General features: G+C 48.0%; 1 gene segment (V, D, J or C); it reads left to right on the top strand.

Moving 5' to 3' along the window:
* The first annotated feature begins 8,065 nt into the window (after window positions 1-8,065).
* The window catches only part of LOC140418167 (T cell receptor alpha variable 38-2/delta variable 8-like), a 78,883-nt gene continuing 59,489 nt past the window's right edge, over window positions 8,066-27,459 (top strand). Inside the window, 2 exon segments of the V gene segment in view lie at window positions 8,066-8,150; window positions 10,205-10,254. Coding sequence covers window positions 8,136-8,150; window positions 10,205-10,254 — 65 coding nt within the window.

Below are 27,459 nucleotides of genomic sequence, written 5' to 3'. Positions count from 1 at the left end.
GTTTTCGCCTTCCTCGAACACCAGTGAATTAAAGACATCATTTGGGTGGGGGCCTGCGTAGAAGAGGAGCATTGCAATCTTCGAATCATCCGAGACATTCTGTTTTTCGGTGGCACGGATGTACAGGTCAAATCGCTGCCTGTAGAGCTTCCAGTTGGTGCCTAGGTTCCCCGTGACTTGCATCGGCTGCGGTTTGCCGGTGTGGTCCATGTCCAGAATGGCAGGTTGGTAGGCAGGTATCGATCCACTCCTGTACCATGTGGTGTTGGGTGTTCTAACACACAGAAGAGCCAACACGGTTGCATATGGTACAACACTTGTTTATTTAAACTTGCTATTTACAACTTGGTCTTTGCACTCTGCACGTGGGGGGCTCCCTGCTTGTGGTGTTTCAACAGCTCTTTCATGCTTCCTTCTCCCCAGACCTACTCACCTCCAGGTGTCGTGCTCGTGCTTTTTATGTGGTTGGTGTTCTTGTCTGTGATTGGTTGTGGTGTTGTGTACTCTGATTTGCCTGTTAGTGTGTCCATCATGATGTGTGTGTTTGAATATCATGACAAGGGTTATTAGTATTGGGGTTAAGAAGACTTGCTGCAATTGTACAGAGCCTTGGTCACAACACACCTGGACCATTGTGTGGAGTTTTTTTCTCCATATCTAACGAAGGATATACTTGCTCTGGAAGGAGTGTAACGGAGATTCACCAGACGAATCCCTGGGATGGTGAAGTTGTCTGATGAGGAGAGACTGAGGAAAATGTACCTGTGTTCCCGAGAGTGCCGGAAAATGAGAGGTGATCTTGAAACATACACAGTTCATACGGGGCATCACAAGATAGATGTCGGTCAGATGTTCTCTCTGACTGGTGAGATTAGACCCAGGGGGAGGGGGCACAGTCTCAAACCATAAGACCATAAGACACTGAAGCAGAATTAGGCCACTCGGCCCATCGAGTCTGCTCCGCCATTCAATCATGACTGATATTTTTTCATTCCCATTCTCCTGCCTTCTCCCCAGAACCCCTGATCCCCTTATTGATCAAGAACCTATCTATCTCTGTCTTAGAGAAACTCAGTGATTTGACCTCCACAGCCTTCTGCGGCAAAGAGTTCCACATATTCGCCGCCCTCTGGCTGAAGAAATTCCTCCTCATCTCTGTTTTAAAGGATCGTCCCTTTAGTCTGAGATGGTGTCCTCTGCTTCTAATTGTTCCTACAAGTGGAAACATCCTCTCCACGTCCACTCTATCCAGGTCTCGCAGTATCCTGTAAGTTTCAATAAGATCCCCCCTCATCCTTCTGAACTCAGTACAGACCCAGTGTCCTCAACCATTCCTCATACGACAGGTTCTTCAATCCAGGGATCATTCTTGTGAACCTCCACTGGACCCTTTCCAAGGCCAGCACATCCTTCCTTAGATACTGGGCCCAAAACTGCTCACAATACTCCAAATGGGGTCTGAGCCTTATACAGCCTCAGAAGTACATCCCTGGTCTTGTATTCTCGCCCTCTTGACATGAATGCTCAGAATCAGGGGTAGACCATTGCAGACTGAGATGAGGAGGAATTTCTTCATTGAGAGGATGGAGAATCTTGGAATTCTCTGATCCAGAGGGTTGTGGAAGCTCAATCATTGAGCATGTTCCAGACACAAATCGACTGTGTATAATACAATAGGAATGTGTGTGTGAGTGTGCGTGCGTCTGTGCGTGCCAGGATCTGTTTGAATGGTGGAGCAGACTCGATGGGCCAAATCGCCTACACATGCTCATATTTTCCTTCGAGACTTAAATGCGTATACACACACAAGTTCACAGATACACACACACATGTGCGTGCACACACTGACTGGTACATACACGGCAACAGATACATACAAGCTCAATCTCAAGCTCCCTCTACATACACACACACACACACACATGCGTGCATAGACACATGCGTGTACACACACATTGGCGCACACCCATACATATATATTAGCCATTTAAGACCATTTGATAGAATGCTACACATCCCAGTTTGCCAATGACACCAAACATTAGACAGCGTTGTAAGCAACATAGCTGGAAACATCAAATTGCAGGGAGATATTATCGTTTTGGCGGTACACTGAACTGGTGGACGTGTTTCAGTGTTGGGAAATGTTTCGATGATGTGCTTTAGAATTAAAAAGGATAGAACCGTGATCTTTATAAACGATGAGAAGACAGAAACGGTGGAAGTTTAAACTGTACAGATATTTCACAGCTAGATTCACACAATACAGACAGCAATGTATGGTAGATTTTGGAAGTGCCACAAATGTTGCCAAGTGCAGTGCGAGGCGTACCTCAATGTTTCAGTCTTACTGAGAAACTGTCAGCCCACCGGACAACATTTCTGTACAATAGGATTGAAGCACAAGTTCAAATATTTTGTTTCAAAGTTTAAAATACCCAATCATTTTTCTGTGCAGCTTTCGGAATCTGTCAGTGGAATTTAGGTTAGACAGACAAGTGTTAACAAGAGTATTGGGAACTGATTGGAAGTTTTGATGGAGATATTCCTGCATTATGGAAATATGTGAGATCTATTTAGGGTTGGGGAATGGATTGATCAAAGGATGTAGCTTTTTGTTATCTAGATCAGACTGACAGCCTTGAAGATTCACAACTTCCATGTGCTGAGAGAAAGGATTGATTAACCAAGGCCTATTATTCAAATACTTCAGACAAGTGACAAAACAACAATAACAGAGAATATACAAACAGAGACAAGCAGACACCTGTAATCGGAGCTTAAATTTCATGTTTAAATGTGAAGGGCTGAAATAAACAAGAGTCCACCCTGGGATTCGGTGCAATTTGAGTTCTGCTTTTCCAAAAAATAAAAATAACTGTCTGCAATGAAAAATTCCGAGGACAGGACAGAGGGATTTTGACTCTGTATTTAAGCCCAGACAGCATTTGGGTTGTGAATGTTTGATGGACAGTGCAGATAAAGCTTTACTCTGAAACACTGGAATTTAGTTTAAGGGTGATTTAATCACATGCTTCAGAATAATAATTGATATTGTACATCTCGTGTGTGTCTCAGTGTCAGCTGTGAAACATGTACAGCACCATCTCATCCTGTTTCTGTGTGTCTCTCTGAAATTCACTGGTCCATTTCCTAAATTACCACTGACTAGATTTCAAAAGGGCTCCATTGCCTGTGAAGCAGTTTGTGATACCCAAAGGTTATGAAAAGTGCTTTAGAAAAGTCTGTCCCCAAGCTGTTGTGAGGATGTTCAGAGACGGTGTGTAACTTGGGTCACACACAGGCCAGATACACCTCTCCAAGTTAAAGGTGGAGAATGGATCTCGCTCCATTTGAAAGATGTATTGACCCAGCCTGTCTGAGTTTGTGTCTGTGTGTGAGTTTGTGTTTGTCTGTACACGTGTTTGTGTGTCTGGGGTGGGGTGGGAGGTTGTGTGTGTGACTCATTACGCGGCACGGTAGCACAGTGGGTAGCACTGTGGCTTTACAGCTCCAGGGTCCCGGGTTCGATTCCCAGCACGTTCTCTCTGTGTCTGCGTGGGTTTCCTCTGGGAGCTCCGGTTTCCTCCCACAAGTCTGAAAGACGTGCTTTTAGGTAATTTGGACATTCTGAATTCTCCCTCTGTGTACCCGAAAGGGCGCCGGAATGTGGCGACTAGGGGCTTTTCACAGTAACTTCATTGCAGTGTTAATGTAAGCCTACTTGTGACAATAAAGATTATTATACATGGTAGTCCCACAGGCTCTTACCCTGGGTACATGGTAGTCAGCACTCCAAAAGGGTTAATTGTAGTGTCCACAGCAGTATGGTGTAATGTAGTATTAACTGGGACAAGAGCTTACAGTATAAACAGTGACGGGGTAAACTGCGGTGATCACTGGGAAAGGAGCTAATGTGTTCTCAATAGAGATATGGATGAGAACGGTTATATATTACAAGGTAATATTCACAATGACATTCTCAAATGCAGTAATATTTCTGACGGTGTAGAGCAGGATTTACAGCTACTGATGCTGCTGGGAAATAAATTCATCCAGGGCTTTGTATCAGATTATTAAAATTGGTTATTGTTAAGGTGGTCTAGTCGCGAAGGCAGGCTCGATCAGCTGGATGGCCCACTTCTGTTCCTTTGTACCTCTCCTGGGAGTATTTGATGGGGACAGATGTAGAGGGATCTTTACTGTGCATCTAACCCCGTGCTGTACCTGTCTTGGGAGTATTTGATGGGGACAGTCCAGAGGGAGCTTTACTCTGTATCACCCCGTGCTATACCCATCCTACGAGTGTTTGATGGGGACAGTCCAGAGGGAGCTTTACTCTTTATCTAACCCTATGCTGTACCTGTCCTGGGAATGTTTAATGGGGACAGTGTAGAGGGAGCTTCATTCATTATCTAACCTCGTGCTGTACCTGACCTGTAGTGTTTGATGGGGACAGTGTAGAGGGAGCTTTACTCTGTATCTAACCCCGTGCTGCACCTGTCCTGGGAGTGTTTGATGGGAACAGTGTAGAGAGAGCCCTGCTCGATATGTAACCCCGTTTTGTACCTGTGCTGGGAGTGTTTGATGGGGACAGTGCAGAGGAGCTTTACTCCGTATGTAACCCCGTGATGTACCTGTCCTGGGAGTGTTTGCCAGGGACAGTGTAGAGGAATCTGTGTCTAACCCCATGATGTACCTTTACTGGTCATGTTTGATGGAGTTTCAAAATCTCAAATAAATGTCTTCTATTAGTTTCTCCATCTGTCTGTTTCTGCTTCTCTCTCTGTCTGTCTGGGAATATTGTCAAAACAAAATCCACGATCAGCAGTCAGCCATTTTAAGTTACTTAATGGTGGCCATTCTAGGTGAGCACAGCACAGTCATTTCTGACATTTGTACACGTTGGTATAACAAAATCCTGATGGAAAGTGTCTGATTTAAACAATGATTTGTTGGTGAATGTGGATGTAGAAAGGGAGCTGGCTGTCCTTGTACACCAGTCACTGAAAGTGGAGAGGGGGGTGCAGCAAGCAGTTAAGAAGACCAATGATATGTTGGCCTTCATTGAAAGAGGGATTTGAGTTCAGAAGTGGAGATGTCTTTCTGCAGTTACACAAGGCCTTGGTGAGACCACACCAGGAGTATTGCGTCCAGTTTCGGTCTCCCTAACTAAGAAAGGATATAGTTGCCAGAGAGCGAGTGCAGCGGAGGGTCATTCGGCTGATAGGGAGTTTACCGGACTGTCCCACAAGGATAGATTGGTTTGACTGTGGCACAGTGGTTAGCACTGCTGCCTCACAGTGCCAGTGACCCGGGTTAAATTCCGGCCTTGTGTGACTGATTATGTGGAGTTGGCAGTTTCTCCCCGTGTGTGCGTGGGTTTCCTCCAGGTGCTCCGGTTTCCTTCCACAGTCCAAAGATGTGCAGGCTAGGTGGAATGGTCCTGCTAAATTACCCCTTAGTGTCCAAGAAAGATTGTTTAGATTAGGTTAAGGAGTTGTTGGGATAGGGCGGGTGACTGAGCTTACATAGGGTGCTGTGTCAGAAGGTTGGTGTAGATTCGATGGGCAGAATGGCCTACTTCTGCATTGTAGGGATTCTGTGATTGTGCCGGTATTCACTAGAGCCGGGAAGGATGAGAGGAGATGTTGGCCGTGCTCAATTGCCCCTTAGTGGGCCAAAGGGTAGGTGGTGTTACTGGGGTTATTTGGAGAGGGTGGAGGCGTGGGCTTGTGTAGGGTGCTCTCTCCGAGGGCCAGTGCAGACTCGATGGGCCAAATGGCCTACTCCTGCAATGTATATTCTATGGTTCTGCGAGCTCTGATTGAAATGTATCACATTCCAACAGCGCTGTTCAGACGATTCACAGGGATGGTGATTTCCACGTTGTACTGCCTCTGCCATGTCTTGGGAGTGATCATGGAGACAGTGTAGAGGAAACCTTACTCTGTATCTAACCCCGTGCTGTACCTGTCCTGGGAGTGTTTGATGGGGACAGTGTAGAGGAAACCTTACTCTGTATCTAACCCCGTGCTGTACCTGTCCAGGCAGTGTTTGATGGGGACAGTGTAGAGGGAGCTTTACTCTGTATCTAACCCCGTGCTGTCCTGGGAGTGTTTGATGGGGACAGTGTGGAGGGAGCTTTACTCTGTATCTAACCCCGTGCTGTACCTGTCCTGGGAGTGTTTGATGGGGACAGTGTAGAGCGAGCTTTACTCTGTATCTAACCCCGTGCTGTACCTGTCCAGGCAGTGTTTGATGGGGACAGTGTAGAGGGAGCTTTAGTCCGAATATATCATCGTACTGTATCTGCCCTGGGAGTGTTTGATGTGGACAGCGTAGAGGCAGCTTTACTCTGTTTAGATCAGTGCCCTGTACCTTTCCTGGGAGTGTTTGATGGGGAGAATGCAGAGGGAGCCTTACTCTGTATCTAACCACGTGCTGTACCTGTCCTGGGAGTGTTTGATGGGGACAGTGTAGAGGAAGTTTTACTCTGTATCTAACCCCGTGCTGTACCTGTCCTGGGAGTGTTGATGGGGAAAGTGTAGAGGGTGCTTTACTCTGTATCTAACCCCGTGCTGTACCTGTCCTGGGGAGTGTTTGATGGGGACAGTGTAGAGGAAGCTTTACTCTGTATATACCATGGTACGGTAGCTGCCCTGGGAGGGTTTGTTGGGGACAGTTTATAGGGATGTGTAATCTGTATCTAACCCCATGATGTACTTTGGCTAACAGTGTTTGATGGAGATTCTGAATCTTGAATTAATGTATTCTGTTAGTCTCCCCATCTTCTCTGTCTCTGCAACTCTCTATCTCTCTCTCTGGGAATCTGTCTAAACAAATCCACGATCAGCAGTCAGCCATTTTAAGTTACTTAACGGTGGCCATTTTATGTGAGCACAACACTGAGACAATTCGGACAGTTGTCCAAGTTAGTGTCAAACAATAACTGAAGGAAAGAGTCGCATTTAAACAGTGATATGTTGGGCAATGTGGATGTACAAATGGAGCTTGTACACCAGTCGCTGAAAGTGGAGAGGGGGGTGCAGCAAGCAGTTAAGAAGACCAATGATATGTTGGCCTTCATTGCAAGAGGGATTTGAGTTCAGAAGTGGAGAAGTCTTACTGCAGTTATACTGGGCCTTGGTGAGACCACACCTGGAGTACTGTGTACAGTTTTTGGTCTCCCTACCATGGAAGGATATAGTTGCCAGAGAGGGAGTGCAGCGGAGGGTCAGTTGGCTGATAGGGAGGTTGCCGGACTGTCCTAGGAGGAGAGATTGCTTCAATAGGGCCTGAACGAGCCCTGTTTCTCCAACCTAACCCTGGAGATCAAATCCCACATTCCTGGTGATTTCTCCCCTCTCAAAGATGGAAAGATATTGACTAAGTTTAAAGCAGAAATTGACTGATTTCTAAATCCCATTGGCATAAAGGGATATGGGGATAGTGTTGGGGAAAAGACATTGAAGTAAAGATATTTTACAGCTGGATTCACAGAATACAGACAACAAAGTATCTTGAATTTTGGAAGAGCCACAAATATTGTCAAACATTTGGGAAATGATTGGAAACAGTTTGGACTGAGATCTCCTCAGTGACCTGTGTGCAGACCCCACCCCCGACTTACTGTGAGGAATGTCCCCCTCGGTGTGTTTCCTGTGTCTGCTAAGGAAGACACTTGTCCTGTCTATGGTTATGTTAATTCAGCAGTCAACAACAGATTCTGTCCTGTCGTTATTTCTGTCTTTGTTTGACATTTGTTTCCCTCTGAATTTCTGGCATGTTTGGAATGACTATTCGTCTGTCACCCGAGGAAGGCTTTCCATAGAATGAGTAAAAACCAGCAAGAAATCACAGAATGTGAGTTAAACACAACTTCATTTCTGCCTCCATTTTGAGAGAAGATTGCTGGCCACAAAAACAAAGCTCATTGCAAAGTTTCACTTGATATTTTACATGTTGTTCACAGACAGATTTCTCCAATGAGCTGCTCTATAAATATGGATTCAATTTGATTTTTTCTCACTGTGAGATGTAAAGCTTATTCCTCAATCAATACAGGGTCATCGGCAACAACATCATTTTATCAGACAAGGAGGTTCAATGGGATTTTTCACTGAAATCCACTGATGTCAATTCCTGAGGTTAGAATTTATAATGAAACAATTTGGATTCAATGAAAACAGTCAGTTTGATAACACCAACTGCTTTCTGTTCACTCGCCCCTCACTCTCCACTCTCACCTTGTTTTTAATTTGGGGAATTCTGCAGGCAGCTTGTGCACAGGAAGAGCCCAAAAACGGTGGCACTTTCAAAATTAAGTTCAGTGTCTCTGAAGATGGATTGCTTTCTCTCTTTCTACTTGAACATGTACAAATTGACATCAGGCATATTGATTGCACAGTAAGATTCCACAATCTGAAATGTGATGATCATGGTGGAAAATTCCCCCACGTCCCCTGTGGAAAGGATGAATTAATCTAGGACAAAGGTTTGGCACAACATCGTGGGCCGAAGGGCCTGTTCTGTGCTGTATTTTCTATGTTTTTAACTCCCTCATTCCCACGTTTAAGTTTAAGACTTTTAACTCATGACCTTCAAACATTTTGCAGTCCGCGAGCTACTTTTTAATAAGTGTGGTCACTGTTGCTGTGTTTTTTGAAAATATTTTCATTCCCATGAGGACGGACATAACAACATACAAACAATCAGTCAGTCACAACACAAACAAAATACTATTCTCCTCATTTGACATTTATTCCTTGATTTCCATTAAACCTTTCCCCCTGTTCCCTCCCCTTACCCACTGGCAACAAACAGATCTGTAAGTAGAGACAAGAACAGCTTCCATCACGTCCAGAAACCCACATCTGAGCCACAAAGGGCTGACTTTAGTTTCTCAAGTTTAAGGAATTCCGCAATATCCCTCAACCATGTTGATATTTTTGGCGGATCTTCTGACTTCCCTTCCAATAAAATTAGCCTCCGGGCGATCAATGTGGCAAAGGCCACCACATCGGCCCCGTCCCCATCTATTAGTCCCGGTACTTCCGACACCCCAGAAATTGCCTCATGTGGTCCCAGTAATATTTCCACCTCCACAACTTTTGTTTGTGTTTTAAATAGCGAGAGCCAGAACCCCACGAATTGTGGACGTGACCAGAAGATGTGGACATGGTTAACTGGTCCTCCTTTACACTCTCACATTTATCTTCTTCCTCTGTGAAGAATCTGCGCATTCGTTCCTGTGTCATATGGCCCCTGTGTACATCCTTGAATTGTATCAAGCCCATCCGAGCACATGAAGATGTCGCATTGACCCTGGTATAATCTCACTCCATCGTCCCCATTCCAACGCCACATCCAACTCTTCCTTCCACTTTTGTTTCTTCTCTTCAATCGCTGCTTTCTTTCTGTCCATCAGCCACCTGTAAATGTTAGTAATTCTCCCATCACCAACTTAGCTGGGAGGAGCAATTAATCCAGCACCTTGTTCTCTGGTAGGCAAACGAATGAGGACAACTCCTTTTTCACCAAGTTTCATCATTGAAGATAATTAAACTTCACCTCCCTCTGCATTTTATGTTTCTCCCTCAATTCTTCAAATCTACTTTCCAACAACAAGTCTGTAACCTGTCTCAGCCCAGCTTTATGCCACTGTTTAAATATTGTATCCAGTCTTGCCGCCGGGGTGAATCGGGGGTTTCCATAAACAGGGGCTCGCACCGTCAAGTTTACCAAACCAAAATGGCGTCTCCGCTTGCTCCAGATGTTGAAGGAAGATGCCAGCACCGGGCTTTGTGTAAACCTACCCGGGGGAAATGGGAGTGGAGCCGCAGCGGAAGTCTGCAAACTAGCCCCTTTACACGATGCTTCCACCACCTGTACCCATTCCGCTTCTTCCTCTCCCCACCATTGCCCAATCTTCTCCAAATTCACCGCCCAATAACAATACAAAAGATTGGGAAGCACCAACCCTCCCACCCACCCATTCTTTTTAAATGTGAGCTGGTATTTTTGAAGAGCAATCCAATTAATCTCCTTCCATTTACTGATGGAGAAGTGATCTGCCGCATTTTCTATCTGTTTAGAGCAGGGTGTCTGTGTGAGGGTAAGTGTGTTACTGTGTGTGTGGACTTTTCTCTATCTGTCTATCTGCCGGTCGCCCTGGTCCAAGATTCTATTTCTCTCTCCACAGATGCTGCCTGACCTGCTCAGTATTTTCCGCATTGGTACAAGAGCGAGGAGGTAAGGCTGAAGTTATACAAGACACTAGTTAGACCTCAGCTGGAATATTGTGGACAGTTCTGGGTGCCACATGATAGGAAGGGTGTGAACACACTGGAGCGAGTGCAGAGGAGGTTCACAAGAATGGTTCAGGAATGAGAAACTTCAGTGATGAGGTTAGATTGGAGAGGTTGGGTCTGTTCTCCACGCAGAGAAATGGCCAATAGGAGATTTGATAGAGGTGTTCAAATTCTTGGGGGTGCCGGACAGAGTAGACAGGGAGAAACGGATCCCACTATTAAGAAGCTCAAGAACGAGATGGCACAGAATTAAAGGGAATTGGAAAAGAAGCAAATGTGGGGCGAAATTCTCCGGAAACGGCGCGATGTCTGCCGACTGGCGCCCAAAACGGCGCAAATCAGACGGGCATCGCGCCGCCCCAAAGGTGCGGAATGCTCCGCATCTTTGGGGGCCGAGCCCCAACATTGAGGGGCTAGGTCGGCGCCGGAGGAATTACCGCCCCGCCAGCTGGCAGAAAATGCCTTTGGTGCCCCGCCAGCTGGCGCGGAAATGACATCTCCGGGCGGCGCATGCGCGGGAGCGTCAGTGGCCGCTGACAGTTTCCCACGCTTGTGCAGTGGAGGGAGTCTCTTCCGCCTCCGCCATGGTGGAGACCTTGGCGGAGGCGGAAGGGAAAGAGTGCCCCCACGGCACAGGCCCGCCCGCGGATCGGTGGGCCCCGATCGCGGGCCAGGCCACTGTGGGGGCACCCCCCGGTGCCAGATCGCCCCGCGCCCCCCCCAGGACCCCGGAGCCCGCCCGCGCCGCCTTGTCCCGCCGGTAAGGTAGGTGGTTCAATTTACGCCGGGGGGACAGGCATTTTAGCGGCGGGACTTCGGCCCATCCGGGCTGGAGAATCGAGCAGGCCCGCCAACCGGCGCGGCGCGATTCCCGCCCTGCCGAATCTCCGGTGCCGGAGACTTCGGCAACCAGCAGGGGCGGGATTCACGCCAGCCCCCGGCGATTCTCCGAGCCCCCGCCCCTGATGTGAGAAAATGGAAACATTATAGTGTAGAGAGAGCCCTGCTCGATATCTGACCCCGTGCTGTACCTGTCCTGGGAGTGTTTGATGGGGACAGTGTAGAGGGAGCTTTACTCTGTATCTAACCCGGTGCTGTACCTGTCCTGGGAGTGTTTGATGGGGACAGTGTAGAGGGAGCGTTACTCTGTATCTAACACCGTGCTGTACCTGTCCTGGGGAGTGTTTGATGGATCAGTGTAGAGGGAGCTTTACTCTGTATATACCATGGTACTGTAGCTGCCCTGGGAGGGTTTGTTGGGGACAGTTTAGAGGGATGTGTAATCTGTATCTAACCCCATGATGTACTTTGGCTAACAGTGTTTGATGGAGATTCTGAATCTTGAATTAATGTATTCTGTTAGTCTCCCCATCTTCTCTGTCTCTGCAACTCTCTATCTCTCTCTCTGGGAATCTGTCTAAACAAATCCACGATCAGCAGTCAGCCATTTTAAGTTACTTAACGGTGGCCATTTTATATGGGCACAACACTGAGACAATTCGGACAGTTGTCCAAGTTAGTGTCAAACAATAACTGAAGGAAAGAGTCGTATTTAAACAGTGATATGTTGGGCAATGTGGATGTACAAATGGAGCTTGTACACCAGTCGCTGAAAGTGGAGAGGGGGGTGCAGCAAGCAGTTAAGAAGGCCAATGATATGTTGGCCTTCATTGCAAGAGGGATTTGAGTTCAGAAGTGGACAAGTCTTTCTGCAGTTATACTTGGCCTTGGTGAGACCACACCTGGAGTACTGTGTACAGTTTTTGGTCACCCTACCATGGAAGGATATAGTTGCCAGAGAGGGAGTGCAGCGGAGGGTCAGTTGGCTGATAGGGAGGTTGCCGGACTGTCCTAGGAGGAGAGATTGCTTCAATAGGGCCTGAACGAGCCCTGTTTCTCCAACCTAACCCTGGAGATCAAATCCCACATTCCTGGTGATTTCTCCCCTCTCAAAGATGGAAAGATATTGACTAAGTTTAAAGCAGAAATTGACTGATTTCTAAATCCCATTGACATAAAGGGATGTGGGGATAGTGTTGGGGAAAAGACATTGAAGTAAAGATATTTTACAGCTGGATTCACAGAATACAGACAACAAAGTATCTTGAATTTTGGAAGAGCCACAAATATTGTCAAACATTTGGGAAATGATTGGAAACAGTTTGGACTGAGATCTCCTCAGTGACCTGTGTGCAGACCCCACCCCCGACTTACTGTGAGGAATGTCCCCCTCGGTGTGTTTCCTGTGTCTGCTAAGGAAGACACTTGTCCTGTCTATGGTTATGTTAATTCAGCAGTCAACAACAGATTCTGTCCTGTCGTTATTTCTGTCTTTGTTTGACATTTGTTTCCCTCTGAATTTCTGGCATGTTTGGAATGACTATTCGTCTGTCACCCGAGGAAGGCTTTCCATAGAATGAGTAAAAACCAGCAAGAAATCACAGAATGTGAGTTAAACACAACTTCATTTCTGCCTCCATTTTGAGAGAAGATTCCTGGCCACAAAAACAAAGCTCATTGCAAAGTTTCACTTGATATTTTACATGTTGTTCACAGACAGATTTCTCCAATGAGCTGCTCTATAAATATGGATTCAATTTGATTTTTTCTCACTGTGAGATGTAAAGTTTATTCCTGAATCAATACAGGGTCATCGGCAACAACATCATTTTATTAGACAAGGGGGTTCAATGGGATTTTTCACTGAAATCCTCTGATGTCAATTTCTGAGATTAGAATTTATAATGAAACAATTTTGATTCAATGAAAATGGTCAGTTTGATAACCCCAATGTCCTGACTGCCTCACGTCCTGGCACCCTCACACCCTCATGTCTCCTAACCCCCACATCCTGACCCACTCACGTCCCCAAAACCTCAGATAGTGACCCGCTGTGTCCCTCTTTCTGTGTGTGTCCCTCACTCTGTCTGTGTGCCCACCTCTCTCTGTCCCTCTCTGTATCCCTCTCTCTCTCTGTGTCCCTCTCTCTCGCTGTCTGTGTCCTTCTATCTCACTCTATCCCTCACTTTCACTGCGTACCTCTTTCTATCTGTGTCACTCTCTCTGTGTCCCGCTCATTCTATGTGTCCCCCTCTCTCTGTCTCTCTCGCTGTGTCCCCCTCTCTCTCGCTGTGTCCCCCTCTCTCTCGCTGTGTCCCCCTCTCTCTCGCTGTGTCCCCCTCTCTCTCGCTGTGTCCCTCTCTGTCCCCCTCGCTCTCTCTGTCCCATCACTCTCGGTGTGTGCCTCACACTCTCGCTGTGTCCATCTCTCTCGCTGTGTCCATCTCTCTCGCTGTGTCCATCTCTCTCGCTGTGTCCATCTCTCTCGCTGTGTCCATCTCTCTCGCTGTGTCCATCTCTCTCGCTGTGTCCATCTCTCTCGCTGTGTCCATCTCTCTCGCTGTGTCCATCTCTCTCGCTGTGTCCATCTCTCTCGCTGTGTCCATCTCTCTCGCTGTGTCCCACTCTCTCTCGCTGTGTCCCACTCTCTCTCGCTGTGTCCCACTCTCTCTCGCTGTGTCCCACTCTCTCTCGCTGTGTCCCACTCTCTCTCGCTGTGTCCCACTCTCTCTCGCTGTGTCCCACTCTCTCTCGCTATGTCCCTCTCTCTCTCGCTGTGTCCCCTTCTCTCTCACTGTGTCCCCCTCTCTCTCTCTCGCTGTGTCCCCCTCTCTCTCTCTCGCTGTGTCCCTCAAACTCTCTCTCTGTCCCTCAAACTCTCTCTCTGTCCCTCGCTCTCTCTGTGTCCCTCGCTCTCTCTGTGTCCCTCGCTCTCTCTGTGTCCCTCGCTCTCTCTGTGTCCCTCGCTCTCTCTGTGTCCCTCGCTCTCTCTGTGTCCCTCGCTCTCTCTGTGTCCCTCGCTCTCTCTGTGTCCCTCGCTCTCTCTGTGTCCCACGCTCTCTCTGTGTCCCTCGCTCTCTCTGTGTCCCTCGCTCTCTCTGTGTCCCTCGCTCTCTCTGTGTCCCTCGCTCTCTCTGTGTCCCTCGCTCTCTCTGTGTCCCTCGCTCTCTCTGTGTCCCTCGCGCTCTCTGTGTCCCTCGCGCTCTCTGTGTCCCTCGCGCTCTCTGTGTCCCTCGCGCTCTCTGTGTCCCTCGCGCTCTCTGTGTCCCTCGCGCTCTCTGTGTCCCTCGCGCTCTCTGTAACCCTCGCGCTCTCTGTGTCCCTCGCGCTCTCTGTGTCCCTCGCGCTCTCTGTGTCCCTCGCGCTCTCTGTGTCCCTCGCGCTCTCTGTGTCCCTCGCGCTCTCTGTGTCCCTCGCGCTCTCTGTGTCCCTCGCGCTCTCTGTGTCCCTCGCGCTCTCTGTGTCCCTCGCGCTCTCTGTGTCCCTCGCGCTCTCTGTGTCCCTCGCGCTCTCTGTGTCCCTCGCGCTCTCTGTGTCCCTCGCGCTCTCTGTGTCCCTCGCGCTCTCTGTGTCCCTCGCGCTCTCTGTGTCCCTCGCGCTCTCTGTGTCCCTCGCGCTCTCTGTGTCCCTCGCGCTCTCTGTGTCCCTCGCGCTCTCTGTGTCCCTCGCGCTCTCTGTGTCCCTCGCTCTCTCTGTGTCCCTCGCGCTCTCTGTGTCCCTCGCTCTCTCTGTGTCCCTCGCTCTCTCTGTGTCCCTCGCGCTCTCTGTGTCCCTCACGCTCTCTGTGTCCCTCGCGCTCTCTGTGTCCCTCGCGCTCTCTGTGTCCCTCGCGCTCTCTGTGTCCCTCGCGCTCTCTGTGTCCCTCGCGCTCTCTGTGTCCCTCGCGCTCTCTGTGTCCCTCGCGCTCTCTGTGTCCCTCGCGCTCTCTGTGTCCCGTAGCAGCCTCAGCGAACAGGCGCAGTAATGTGGCGACTAGGGGCTTTTCACAGTAACTTCATTTGAAGCCTACTTGTGACAAAAAGCGATTTCAATTTTCCTTTTGCGTCCCTCGCAATCTGTGTGTCCCTCGCAATCTGTGTGTCTAATGTTTGATGGGGACAGTGTAGAGGGAGCTTTACTCTGTATCTAACCCCGTGCTGTACCTGTCCTGGGAGTGTTTGATGGGGACAGTGCAGTGGGAGCTTTTCTCTATATCTAACCCCGTACTGTACCTGTCCTGGGATTGTTTGATTGGGGACAATATAGAGGGAGCTTTACTCTGTATCTAACCTTGTGATCTCCCTGTCCTGGGAGTGTTTGCCAGGGACAGTGTAGAGGAATCTGTATCTAACCCCATGATGTACCTTTGCTGGTAGTGTTTGACAGGGTTTCAAAATCTCAAATAAATGTCATCTATTAGTTTCTCCATCTGTCTGTTTCTGCTTCTCTCTCTGTCTGTGTGGGAATATTGTCAACAGAAAATCCACGATCAGCAGTCAGCCATTTTAAGTTACTTAATGGTGGCCATTTTAGGTGAGCACAGCACAGTCATTTCTGACATTTGTACACGTTGGTATAACAAAATCCTGATGGAAAGTGTCTGATTTAAACAATGATTTGTTGGTGAATGTGGATGTAGAAAGGGAGCTGGCTGTCCTTGTACACCAGTCACTGAAAGTGGAGAGGGGGGTGCAGCAAGCAGTTAAGAAGGCCAATGATATGTTGGCCTTCATTGAAAGAGGGATTTGAGTTCAGAAGTGGAGATGTCTTTCTGCAGTTACACAAGGCCTTGGTGTGACCACACCAGGAGTATTGCGTACAGTTTCGGTCTCCCTAACTAAGAAAGGATATAGTTGCCAGAGAGGGAGTGCAGCGGAGGGTCATTCGGCTGATAGGGAGGTTACCGGGCTGTCCTTCAAGGAGAGATTGGTTTGACTGTGGCACAGTGGTTAGCACTGCTGCCTCACAGTGCCAGTGACCCGGGTTAAATTCCGGCCTTGTGTGACTGATTCTGTGGAGTTGGCAGTTTCTCCCCGTGTGTGCGTGGGTTTCCTCCAGGTGCTCCGGTTTCCTTCCACAGTCCAAAGATGGGCAGGCTAGGTGGAATGGTCCTGCTAAATTACCCCTTAGTGTCCAAGAAAGATTGTTTAGATTAGGTTAAGAAGTTGTTGGGATAGGGCGGGTGACTGAGCTTACATAGAGTGCTGTGTCAGAGGGTTGGTGTAGATTCGATGGGCAGAATGGCCTCCTTCTGCATTGTAGGGATTCTGTGATTGTGCCGGTATTCACTAGAGCCGGGAAGGATGAGAGGAGATGTTGGCCGTGCAAAATTGCCCCTGAGTGGCCCAAAGGTTAGGTGGTGTTACTGGGGTTATTTGGATTTGGTGGAGGCGTGGGCTTGGGTAGGGTGCTCTCTCCGAGGGCCAGTGCAGACTCGATGGGCCAAATGGCCTACTCCTGCAATGTATATTCTATGATTCTCTGTATCACATTCCAACAGCGCTGTTCAGACTACACACGGATGGTGATTTCCACGTTGTACTGCCTCTGCCATGTCTTGGGAGTGATCATGGAGACAGTGTAGAGGAAACCTTACTCTGTATCTAACCCCGTGTTGTACCTGTTCTGGGAGTGTTTGATGGGGACAGTGGAGAGGGAGCTTTACTCTGTATCTAACCCCGTGCTGTAGGGACGGATAGCACAGGACACATTTCTGTATAAATAGATTCCAGTCTGTAACTCACTCCCGGGTATCTGTTATTCTATTTCTAAACTATCCTGAACCCCTTGATTAGATTCCAGTCTGTAACTCACTCCCGGGTATCTGTTATTCTATATATAAACCATCCTGAACCCCTTGATTAGATTCCAGTCTGTAACTCACTCCCGGGTATCTGTTATTCTATATATAAACTATCCTGAACCCCTCGATTAGATTCCAGTCTGTAACTCACTCCTGGGTATCTGTTATTCTATATATAAACCACCCTGAACCCCTCGATTCGATTCCAGTCTGTAACTCACTCCTGGGTGTCTGTTATTCTGTATATAATCTATCACGAAGCCCTCCATTAGATTGCAGTCTGTAATTCATTCCCAGATACCATTTATTCTGTGTATTAACCAACGGACTGAGATGAGGAGGAATTTTGTGACTCAGATGGTGGTGAATCCTGGGAATTCTCTATCCCAGAGGGGTGTGGAGTCTCTGTCATTGAGCCGGTGTTAGACTGAGATTGATGGATCAGCAAGAGGCACGGGGATAGGGCAGGAACACGGTGTTGAAATGGAAGAATCTCCATGATCATATTGACTGGTGGAGCGAGCTCGAAGGGTTGAATGGCCCAGTCCTGCTCCTATTCCTTGTGGTCTGTTATTGCCAATTATTTCTCTGTTTATCTATTTACGATTATCCAGAAAAGTGGGATGGGAATGAATTCTGCATCGTTTGTGATTTGGATATTGGAGTAATCATCATTTGGGGTCAATTCTGTTATGTTGATAATTTGCTATCTTTTTTCAAAATAAAACCCTTCCTTTGGAAACATTGCCTCATTCCCTCTACTTGCTGTAAATATCCTGGCAGTTTCTGTTGTGGTAATTGGAGAGGAACATTTATTCCGTTTGTAACCCCATGCTGAACCTGACCTGGTAGTGTTTGATGGGGACAGTGTAGAGGGAGTTTTACTCTGTATCTAACCCCGTGCTGTACCTGTCCTGGGAGTGTTTGATGGGGACAGTGTAGAGGGAGCTTTACTCTGTATCTAACCCCGTGCTGTACCTGTCCTGGGAGGGTTTGATGGGGACACTGTAGAGGGAGCTTTACTCTGTATCTAAACCTGTGCTGTACCTGTCCTGGGTGTGTTTGATGGGGACAGTGTAGAAGGAGCTTTACTCTGTATCTAACCCTGTGCTGTACCTGTCCTGGGAGTGTTTGATGGGGAAAGTGTAGAGGGAGCTTTACTCTGTATCTAACCCCGTGCTGTACCTGTCCTGGGAGTGTTTGATGGGGACAGTGTAGTGGGAGCTTTACTCTGCATCTAACCCTGTGCTGTATCTGTCCTGGGAGTGTTTGATGGGGACAGTGTAGATGGAGCTTTACTCTGTATCTAACGCCATGCTGTACCTGTCCTGGGAGTGTTTGATGGGGACAGTGTAGCGGGAGCTTTACTCTGATTCTAACCCCGTGCTGTACCTGTCCTGGGAGTGTTTTGTGGGGACAGTGTAGATGGTGCTTTACTCTGTATCTAATCCCGTGCTGTACCTGTCTTGGGCGTGTTTGATGGTGACAGTGTAGAGGGAGCATTACTCTGTATCTAACCACGTGCTGTACCTGTTCTGGCAGTGTTTGATGGGGACAGTGTAGAGGGAGCTTGACTCTGTATCTAACCCCGTGTTGTACCTGTCCTGGGAGTGTTTGATGGGGACAGTGTAGAGGGGGCTTTACTCTGTATCTAACCCCGTGCTGTATCTGTCCTGGGAGTGTTTGATGGGTCAGTGTAGAGGGAGCTTGACTCTGTATCTAACCCGGTGCTGTACCTGTCCTGGGAGGGTTTGATGGGGACATTGTAGAGGGAGCTTTACTCTGTATCTAACCCCGTGCTGTACCTGTCCTGGGAGTGTTTGATGGGGACAGTGTAGAGGGAGCTTGACTCTGTATCTAACCCCGTGCTGTACCTGTCCTGGGAGGGTTTGATGGGGACATTGTAGAGGGAGCTTTACTCTGTATCTAACCCCGTGCTGTACCTGTCCTGGGAGTGTTTGATGGGTCAGTGTAGAGGGAGCTTGACTCTGTATCTAACCCCGTGCTGTACCTGTCCTGGGAGGGTTTGATGGGGACATTGTAGAGGGAGCTTTACTCTGTATCTAACCCCGTGCTGTACCTGTCCTGGGAGTGTTTGATGGGGACAGTGTAGAGGGAGCTTGACTCTGTATCTAACCCCGTGCTGTACCTGTCCTGGGAGGGTTTGATGGGGATATTGTAGAGGGAGCTTTACTCTGTATCTAACCCCGTGCTGTACCTGTCCTGGGATTGTTTGATGGGGTCAGTGTAGAGGGAGCTTTACTCTGTATCTAACCCCGTGCTGTACCTGTCCTGGGAGTGTTTGATGGGGACAGTGTAGTGGGAGCTTTACTCTGTATCTAACTCCTTATTCATGGGTCACTAAACGCTAGCGTGCGGGTACATTAAGCAATCAGGAAGGCCAATGGTACGTTAACTTTCATCGCTCGGGGTTGTTAGTATTGGGGTTAAGAAGACTTGCTGCAATTGTACAGAGCCTTGGTCACAACACACCTGGACCATTGTGTGGAGTTTTTTTCTCCATATCTAACGAAGGATATACTTGCTGTAGAAGGAGTGTAACGGAGATTCACCAGACGAATCCCTGGGATGCTGAAGTTGTCTGATGAGGAGAGACTGAGGAAAATGTACCTGTGTTCCCGAGAGTGCCGGAAAATGAGAGGTGATCTTGAAACATACACAGTTCATACGGGGCATCACAAGATAGATGTCGGTCAGATGTTCTCTCTGACTGGTGAGATTAGACCCAGGGGGAGGGGGCACAGTCTCAAACCATAAGACCATAAGACACTGAAGCAGAATTAGGCCACTCGGCCCATCGAGTCTGCTCCGCCATTCAATCATGACTGATATTTTTTCATTCCCATTCTCCTGCCTTCTCCCCATAACCCCTGATCCCCTTATTGATCAAGAACCGATCTATCTCTGTCTTAGAGATACTCAGTGATTTGACCTCCACAGCCTTCTGCGGCAAAGAGCTCCACTGATTCACCGCCCTCTGGCTGAAGAAATTCCTCCTCATCTCTGTTTTAAAGGATCGTCCCTTTAGTCTGAGATGGTGTCCTCTGCTTCTAATTGTTCCTACAAGTGGAAACATCCTCTCCACGTCCACTCTATCCAGGTCTCGCCGTATCCTGTAAATTTCAATAAGATCCCCCCTCATCCTTCTGAACTCAGTACAGACCCAGTGTCCTCAACCATTCCTCATACGACAAGTTCTTCATTCCAGGGATCATTCTTGTGAACCTCCACTGGACCCTTTCCAAGGCAGCACATCCTTCCTTAGATACTGGGCCCAAAACTGCTCACAATACTCCAAATGGGGTCTGAGCCTTATACAGCCTCAGAAGTACATCCCTGGTCTTGTATTCTCGCCCTCTTGACATGAATGCTCAGAATCAGGGGTAGACCATTGCAGACTGAGATGAGGAGGAATTTCTTCATTGAGAGGATGGAGAATCTTGGAATTCTCTGATCCAGAGGGTTGTGGAAGCTCAATCATTGAGCATGTTCCAGACACAAATCGACTGTGTATAATACAATAGGAATGTGTGTGTGAGTGTGCGTGCGTCTGTGCGTGCCAGGATCTGTTTGAATGGTGGAGCAGACTCGATGGGCCAAATCGCCTACACATGCTCATATTTTCCTTTGAGACTTAAATGCGTATACACACACAAGTTCACAGATACACACACACACACACGTGCGTGCACACACTGACTGGTACATACACGGCAACAGATACATACACACACACACACACACACACACACATGCGTGCATAGACACATGCGTGTACACACACATTGGCGCACACCCATACATATATATTAGCCATTTAAGACCATTTGATAGAATGCTCCACATCCCAGTTTGCCAATGACACCAAACATTAGACAGCGTTGTAAGCAACATAGCTGGAAACATCAAATTGCAGGGAGATATTATCGTTTTGGCGGTACACTGAACTGGTGGACGTGTTTCAGTGTTGGGAAATGTTTTGATGATGTGCTTTAGAATTAAAAAGGATAGAACCGTGATCTTTATAAACGATGAGAAGACAGAAACGGTGGAAGTTTAAACTGTACAGATATTTCACAGCTAGATTCACACAATACAGACAGCAATGTATGGTAGATTTTGGAAGTGCCACAAATGTTGCCAAGTGCAGTGCGAGGCGTACCTCAATGTTTCAGTCTTACTGAGAAACTGTCAGCCCACCGGACAACATTTCTGTATAATAGGATTGAAGCACAAGTTCAAATAGTTTTGTTTCAAAGTTTAAAATAACCAGTCATTTTTCTGTGCAGCTTTCGGAATCTGTCAGTGGAATTTAGGTTATACAGGCAAGTGTTAACAAGAGTATTGGGAACTGATTGGAAGTTTGGATGGAGATATTCCTGCATTATGGAAATATGTGAGATCTATTTAGGGTTGGGGAATGGATTGATCAAAGGATGTAGCTTTTTGTTATCTAGATCAGACTGACAGCCTTGAAGATTCACAACTTCCATGTGCTGAGAGAAAGGATTGATTAACCAAGGCCTATTATTCAAATACTTCAGACAAATGACAAAACAACAATAACAGAGAATATACAAACAGAGACAAGCAGACACCTGTAATCGGAGCTTAAACTTCATGTTTAAATGTGAAGGGCTGAAATAAACAAGAGTCCACCCTGGGATTCGGTGCAATTTGAGTTCTGCTTTTCCATAAAATTAAAATAACTATCTGCAATGAAAAATTCTTTGGACAGAACAGAGGGATTTTGACTCTATTTAAGCCAGACAGTATTTGGGTTGTGAGTGTTTGATGGACAGTGCAGATAAAGCTTTACTCTGAAACACTGGAATTTAGTTTGAGGGTGATTTAATCACATGCTTCAGAATAATAATTGATATTGTACATCTCGTGTGTGTCTCAGTGTCAGCTGCGAAACATGTACAGCACAATCTCATCCTGTTTCTGTGTGTGTCTCTGAAATTCGCTGGTCCTTTCCTAAATTACCACTGACTAGATTTTAAATGGGCTCCATTGCCTGTGAAGCAGTTTGTGATACCCAAAGGTTATGAAAAGTGCTTTAGAAAAGTCTGTCCCCAAGCTGTTGTGAGGATGTTCAGAGTCAGTGTGTGACTTGGGTCACACACAGGCCAGATACACCTCTCCAAGTTAAAGGTGGAGAATGGATCTCGCTCTTTTTGAAAGATGTATTGACCCAGCCTGTCTGAGTTTGTGTCTGTGTGTGAGTTTGTGTTTGTCAGTACACGTGTTTGTGTGTCTGGGGTGGGGTGGGAGGTTGTGTGTGTGACTCATTACGCGGCACGGTAGCACAGTGGGTAGCACTGTGGCTTTACAGCTCCAGGGTCCCGGGTTCGATTCCCAGCACGTTCTCTCTGTGTCTGCGTGGGTTTCCTCCGGGAGCTCCGGTTTCCTCCCACAAGTCTGAAAGACGTGCTTTTAGGTAATTTGGACATTATGAATTCTCCCTCTGTGTACCCGAAAGGGCGCCGGAATGTGGCGACTAGGGGCTTTTCACAGTAACTTCATTGCAGTGTTAATGTAAGCCTACTTGTGACAATAAAGATTATTATACATGGTAGTCCCACAGGCTCTTACCCTGGGTACATGGTAGTCAGCACTCCAAAAGGGTTAATTGTAGTGTCCACAGCAGTATGGTGTAATGTAGTATTAACTGGGACAAGAGCTTACAGTATAAACAGTGACGGGGTCAACTGCAGTGATCACTGGGAAAGGAGCTAATGTGTCCTCAATAGAGATATGGATGAGAACGGTTATATATTACAAGGTAATATTAACAATGACATTCTCAAATGCAGTAATATTTCTGACACAGTGTAGAGCAGGATTTACAGCGACTGATGCTGCTAGGAAATAAATTCATCCAGGGCTTTGTATCGGATTATTAAAATTGGTTATTGTTCAGGTGGTCTAGTCGCGAAGGCAGGCTCGATCAGCTGAATGGCCCATTCCTGTTCCTATGTACCTCTCCTGGGAGTATTTGATGGGGACAGATGTAGAGGGATCTTTACTGTGCATCTAACCCCGTGCTGTACCTGTCCTGGGAGTATTTGATGGGGACAGGTGTAGAGGGAGATTTACTCTGTCTCTAACCCCGTGCTGTACCTGTCCTGGGAGTTTTTGATGTGGACAGTGTAGAGGGAGCTTTACTCTGTATCTCACCCTGTGCTTTACCTGTCTTGGGAGTGTTTGATGGGGACAGTCCAGAGGGAGCTTTAATCTGTATCACCCCGTGCTATACCCATCCTAGGAGTGTTTGATGGGGACAGTCCAGAGGGAGCTTTACTCTTTATCTAACCCTGTGCTGTACCTCTCCTGGGAGTTTGTGATGTGGACAGTGTAGAAGGAGCTTGACTCTGTATCACCCCGTGCTGTACCCATCCTAGGAGTGTTTGATGGGGACAGTGCAGAGGGAGCTTTACACTTTATCTGACCCTATGTTGTACCTGACCTGGGACTGTTTGATCGGGACAATGTGGTGGGAGCTTTATTCTATATCTAACCCCGTGCTGTACCTGTCCTGGGATTGTTTGATGGGGACAGTGTAGAGGGTGCTTTACTCTGTACCTAACCTTGTGCTGTGCCTGTCCCTGTGAGTGTTTGATGGGGACAGTGCAGAGGGAGCTTTACTCTTTATGTAGCCTCATGCTGTACCTGTCCTGGTGTGTTTAATGGGGACAGTGCAGAGGGAGCTTTACTCTGTATCTAACCCCGTGTTGTACCTGTCCTGGGAGTGTCCGATGGGGACGGTGTAGAGGGAGCTTTGCTTTGTATCTAACATGCTGTACCTGTCCTGGGAGTGTTTGGTGGGGACAGTGTAGAGGGAGCTTTACTCTGTATCTAATCCCGTACTGTACCTGTCCTGGGAGTGTTTGATGGGGACAGTGTTGAGGGAGCTTTACTCTGTATCTAACCCCGTGCTGTACCTGTCCTGGGTGTGTTTGATGGGGACAGTGTTGAGGGAGCTTTACTCTGTATCTAACCCCGTGCTGTACCTGTCCTGGGAGTGTTTGATGGGGACAGTGTAGAGGGAGCTTTACTCTGTATCTAACCCCGTGCTGTACCTGTCCTGGGAGTGTTTGATGGGGACAGTGTTGAGGGAGCTTTACTCTGTATCTAACCCCGTGCTGTACCTGTCCTGGGTGTGTTTGATGGGGACAGTGTTGAGGGAGCTTTACTCTGTATCTAACCCCGTGCTGTACCTGTCCTGGGAGTGTTTCATGGGGACAGTGTTGAGTGAGCTTTACTCTGTATCTAACCCCGTGCTGTACCTGTCCTGGGAGTGTTTGATGGGGACAGTGTAGAGGGAGCTTTACTCTGTAACTAACCCCGTGCTGTACCTGTCCTGGGAGTGTTTGATGGGGACAGTGTGGAGGGAGCTTTACTCTGTACCTAACCCCGTGCTGTACCTGTCTTGGGAGTGTTTGATGGGGACAGTGTAGAGGGAGCTTTACTCTGTAACTAACCCCGTGCTGTACCTGTCCTGGGAGTGTTTGATGGGGACAGTGTAGAGGGAGCTTTACTCTTTATCTAACCCCGTGCTGTACCTGTCCTAGGAGTGTTTGATGGGGACAGTGTAGAGGGAGCTTCACTCTGTACCTAACCTCGTGCTGTGCCTGTTCCTGTGAGTGTTTGATGGGGACAGTGCAGAGGGAGCTTTACTCTTTATGTAACCTCATGCTGTACCTGTCCTGGTGTGTTTAATGGGGACAGTGCAGAGGGAGCTTTACTCTGTATCTAACCCCGTGTTGTACCTGTCCTGGGAGTGTCCGATGGGGACGGTGTTGAGGGAGCTTTACTCTGTATCTAACCCCGTGCTGTACCTGTCCTGGGTGTGTTTGATGGGGACAGTGTTGAGGGAGCTTTACTCTGTATCTAACCCCGTGCTGTACCTGTCCTGGGAGTGTTTGATGGGGACAGTGTAGAGGGAGCTTTACTCTGTATCTAACCCCGTGCTGTACCTGTCCTGGGAGTGTTTGATGGGGACAGTGTTGAGGGAGCTTTACTCTGTATCTAACCCCGTGCTGTACCTGTCCTGGGTGTGTTTGATGGGGACAGTGTTGAGGGAGCTTTACTCTGTATCTAACCCCGTGCTGTACCTGTCCTGGGAGTGTTTCATGGGGACAGTGTTGAGTGAGCTTTACTCTGTATCTAACCCCGTGCTGTACCTGTCCTGGGAGTGTTTGATGGGGACAGTGTAGAGGGAGCTTTACTCTGTAACTAACCCCGTGCTGTACCTGTCCTGGGAGTGTTTGATGGGGACAGTGTGGAGGGAGCTTTACTCTGTACCTAACCCCGTGCTGTACCTGTCTTGGGAGTGTTTGATGGGGACAGTGTAGAGGGAGCTTTACTCTGTAACTAACCCCGTGCTGTACCTGTCCTGGGAGTGTTTGATGGGGACAGTGTAGAGGGAGCTTTACTCTTTATCTAACCCCGTGCTGTACCTGTCCTAGGAGTGTTTGATGGGGACAGTGTAGAGGGAGCTTCACTCTGTACCTAACCTCGTGCTGTGCCTGTTCCTGTGAGTGTTTGATGGGGACAGTGCAGAGGGAGCTTTACTCTTTATGTAACCTCATGCTGTACCTGTCCTGGTGTGTTTAATGGGGACAGTGCAGAGGGAGCTTTACTCTGTATCTAACCCCGTGTTGTACCTGTCCTGGGAGTGTCCGATGGGGACGGTGTAGAGGGAGCTTTACTTTGTATCTAACCCCATGCTGTACCTGTCCTGGGAGTGTTTGATGGTGACTGTGTATAGGGAGCTTTACTCTGATTCTAACCCCGTGCTGTACCTGACCTGGAAGTGTTTGATGGTGACTGTGTATAGGGAGCATTACTCTTTATCTGACCCCATGCTGTACGTGCCCTGGGAGTGTTTCATGGGGATAATGCAGAGGGAGCTTTACTCTGTATCTAACCCGTGCTGTGCCTGTCCTGGGAATGTTTGATGGGGACAGTGTTGAGGGAGCATTACTGTTTGTCTGTACACGTGTTTGTGTGTCTGGGTTGGGGTGGGTGTTTGTGTGTGTGACTTTTTACACGGCACGGTAGCACAGTGGGTAGCACTGTGGCTTTACAGCTCCAGGGTCCCGGGTTCGTTTCGCGGCACGTTCTCTGTGTGTCTGCGTGGTTTTCCTCCGGGAGCTCCGGTTTCCTCCCACAAGTCTGAAAGACGTGCTGTTAGGTCATTTGGACATTCTGAATGCTCCCTCTGTGTACCCGAACAGGCGCCGTAATGTGGCGACTAGGGGCTTTTCACAGTAACTTCATTGCAGTGTTAATGTAAGCCTACTTGTGACAATAAAGATTATTATACATGGTAGTCCCACAGGCTCTTACCCTGGGTACGTGGTAGTCAGCACTCCAAAAGGGTTAATTGTAGTGTCCACAGCAGTATGGTGTAATGTAGTATTAACTGGGACAAGAGCTTACAGTATAAACAGTGACGGGGTCAACTGCAGTGATCACTGGGAAAGGAGCTAATGTGTTCTCAATAGAGATATGGATGAGAACGGTTATATATTACAAGGTAATATTCACAATGACATTCTCAAATGCAGTAATATTTCTGACAGTGTAGAGCAGGATTTACAGCTACTGGGATGCTGCTGGGAAATAAATTCATCCAGGGCTTTGTATCGGATTATTAAAATAGGTTATTGATTCAGGTGGTCTAGTCGCTAAGGCAGGCTCGATCAGCTGAATGGCCCATTCCTGTTCCTATGTGCCTCTCCTGGGAGTATTTGGTGAGGACAGATGTAGAGGGAGCTACATCTGGACAATTTGGACACTAAGGGCAATTTAGCTTGGCCAATCCACCTAACTTCCACATCTTTGGACTGTGGGAGGAAACCGGAGCACCCGGAGGAAACCCACGCACACACGGGGAGGATGTGCAGACTCCGCACAGACAGTGGCCCAAGACGGAATCGAACCTCGGACCCTGGAGCTGTGAAGCAATTGTGCGATCCACAATGCTACCATGCTGCCCCAGAGCTTTTCTCTATCTCACCCTGTGCTGTACCTGTCCTGGGAGTGTTTGATGGGGACAGTGCAGAGGGGGCTTTACTCTGTATCTAACCCAGTGCTGTATCTGTCCTGGGAGTGTTTCATGGGGACAGTGTAGAGGGAGCTTTACTCTGTATCTAACCCCGTGCTGTACCTGTCCTGGGAGTGTTTGATGGGGACAGTGTAGAGGGAGCTTTACTCTGTATCTAACCCCGGGCTGTACCTGTCCTGGGAGTGTTTGATGCGGACAGTGCAGAGGGGGCTTTACTCTGTATCTAACCCAGTGCTGTATCTGTCCTGGGAGTGTTTCATGGGGACAGTGTAGAGGGAGCTTTACTCTGTATCTAACCCCGTGCTGTACCTGTCCTGGGAGTGTTTGATGGGGACAGTGTAGAGGGAGCTTTACTCTGTATCTAACTCCTTATTCATGGGTCACTAAACGCTAGATTGCGGGTACATTAAGCAATCAGGAAGGCC

The sequence above is a fragment of the Scyliorhinus torazame genome, chromosome 5 (assembly GCF_047496885.1).
Source record: "Scyliorhinus torazame isolate Kashiwa2021f chromosome 5, sScyTor2.1, whole genome shotgun sequence".
Lineage (NCBI taxonomy): Eukaryota > Metazoa > Chordata > Chondrichthyes > Carcharhiniformes > Scyliorhinidae > Scyliorhinus > Scyliorhinus torazame.
Note: the sequence above shows the minus strand (reverse complement) of the source record. Positions and strands in the feature narration are given on the sequence as shown.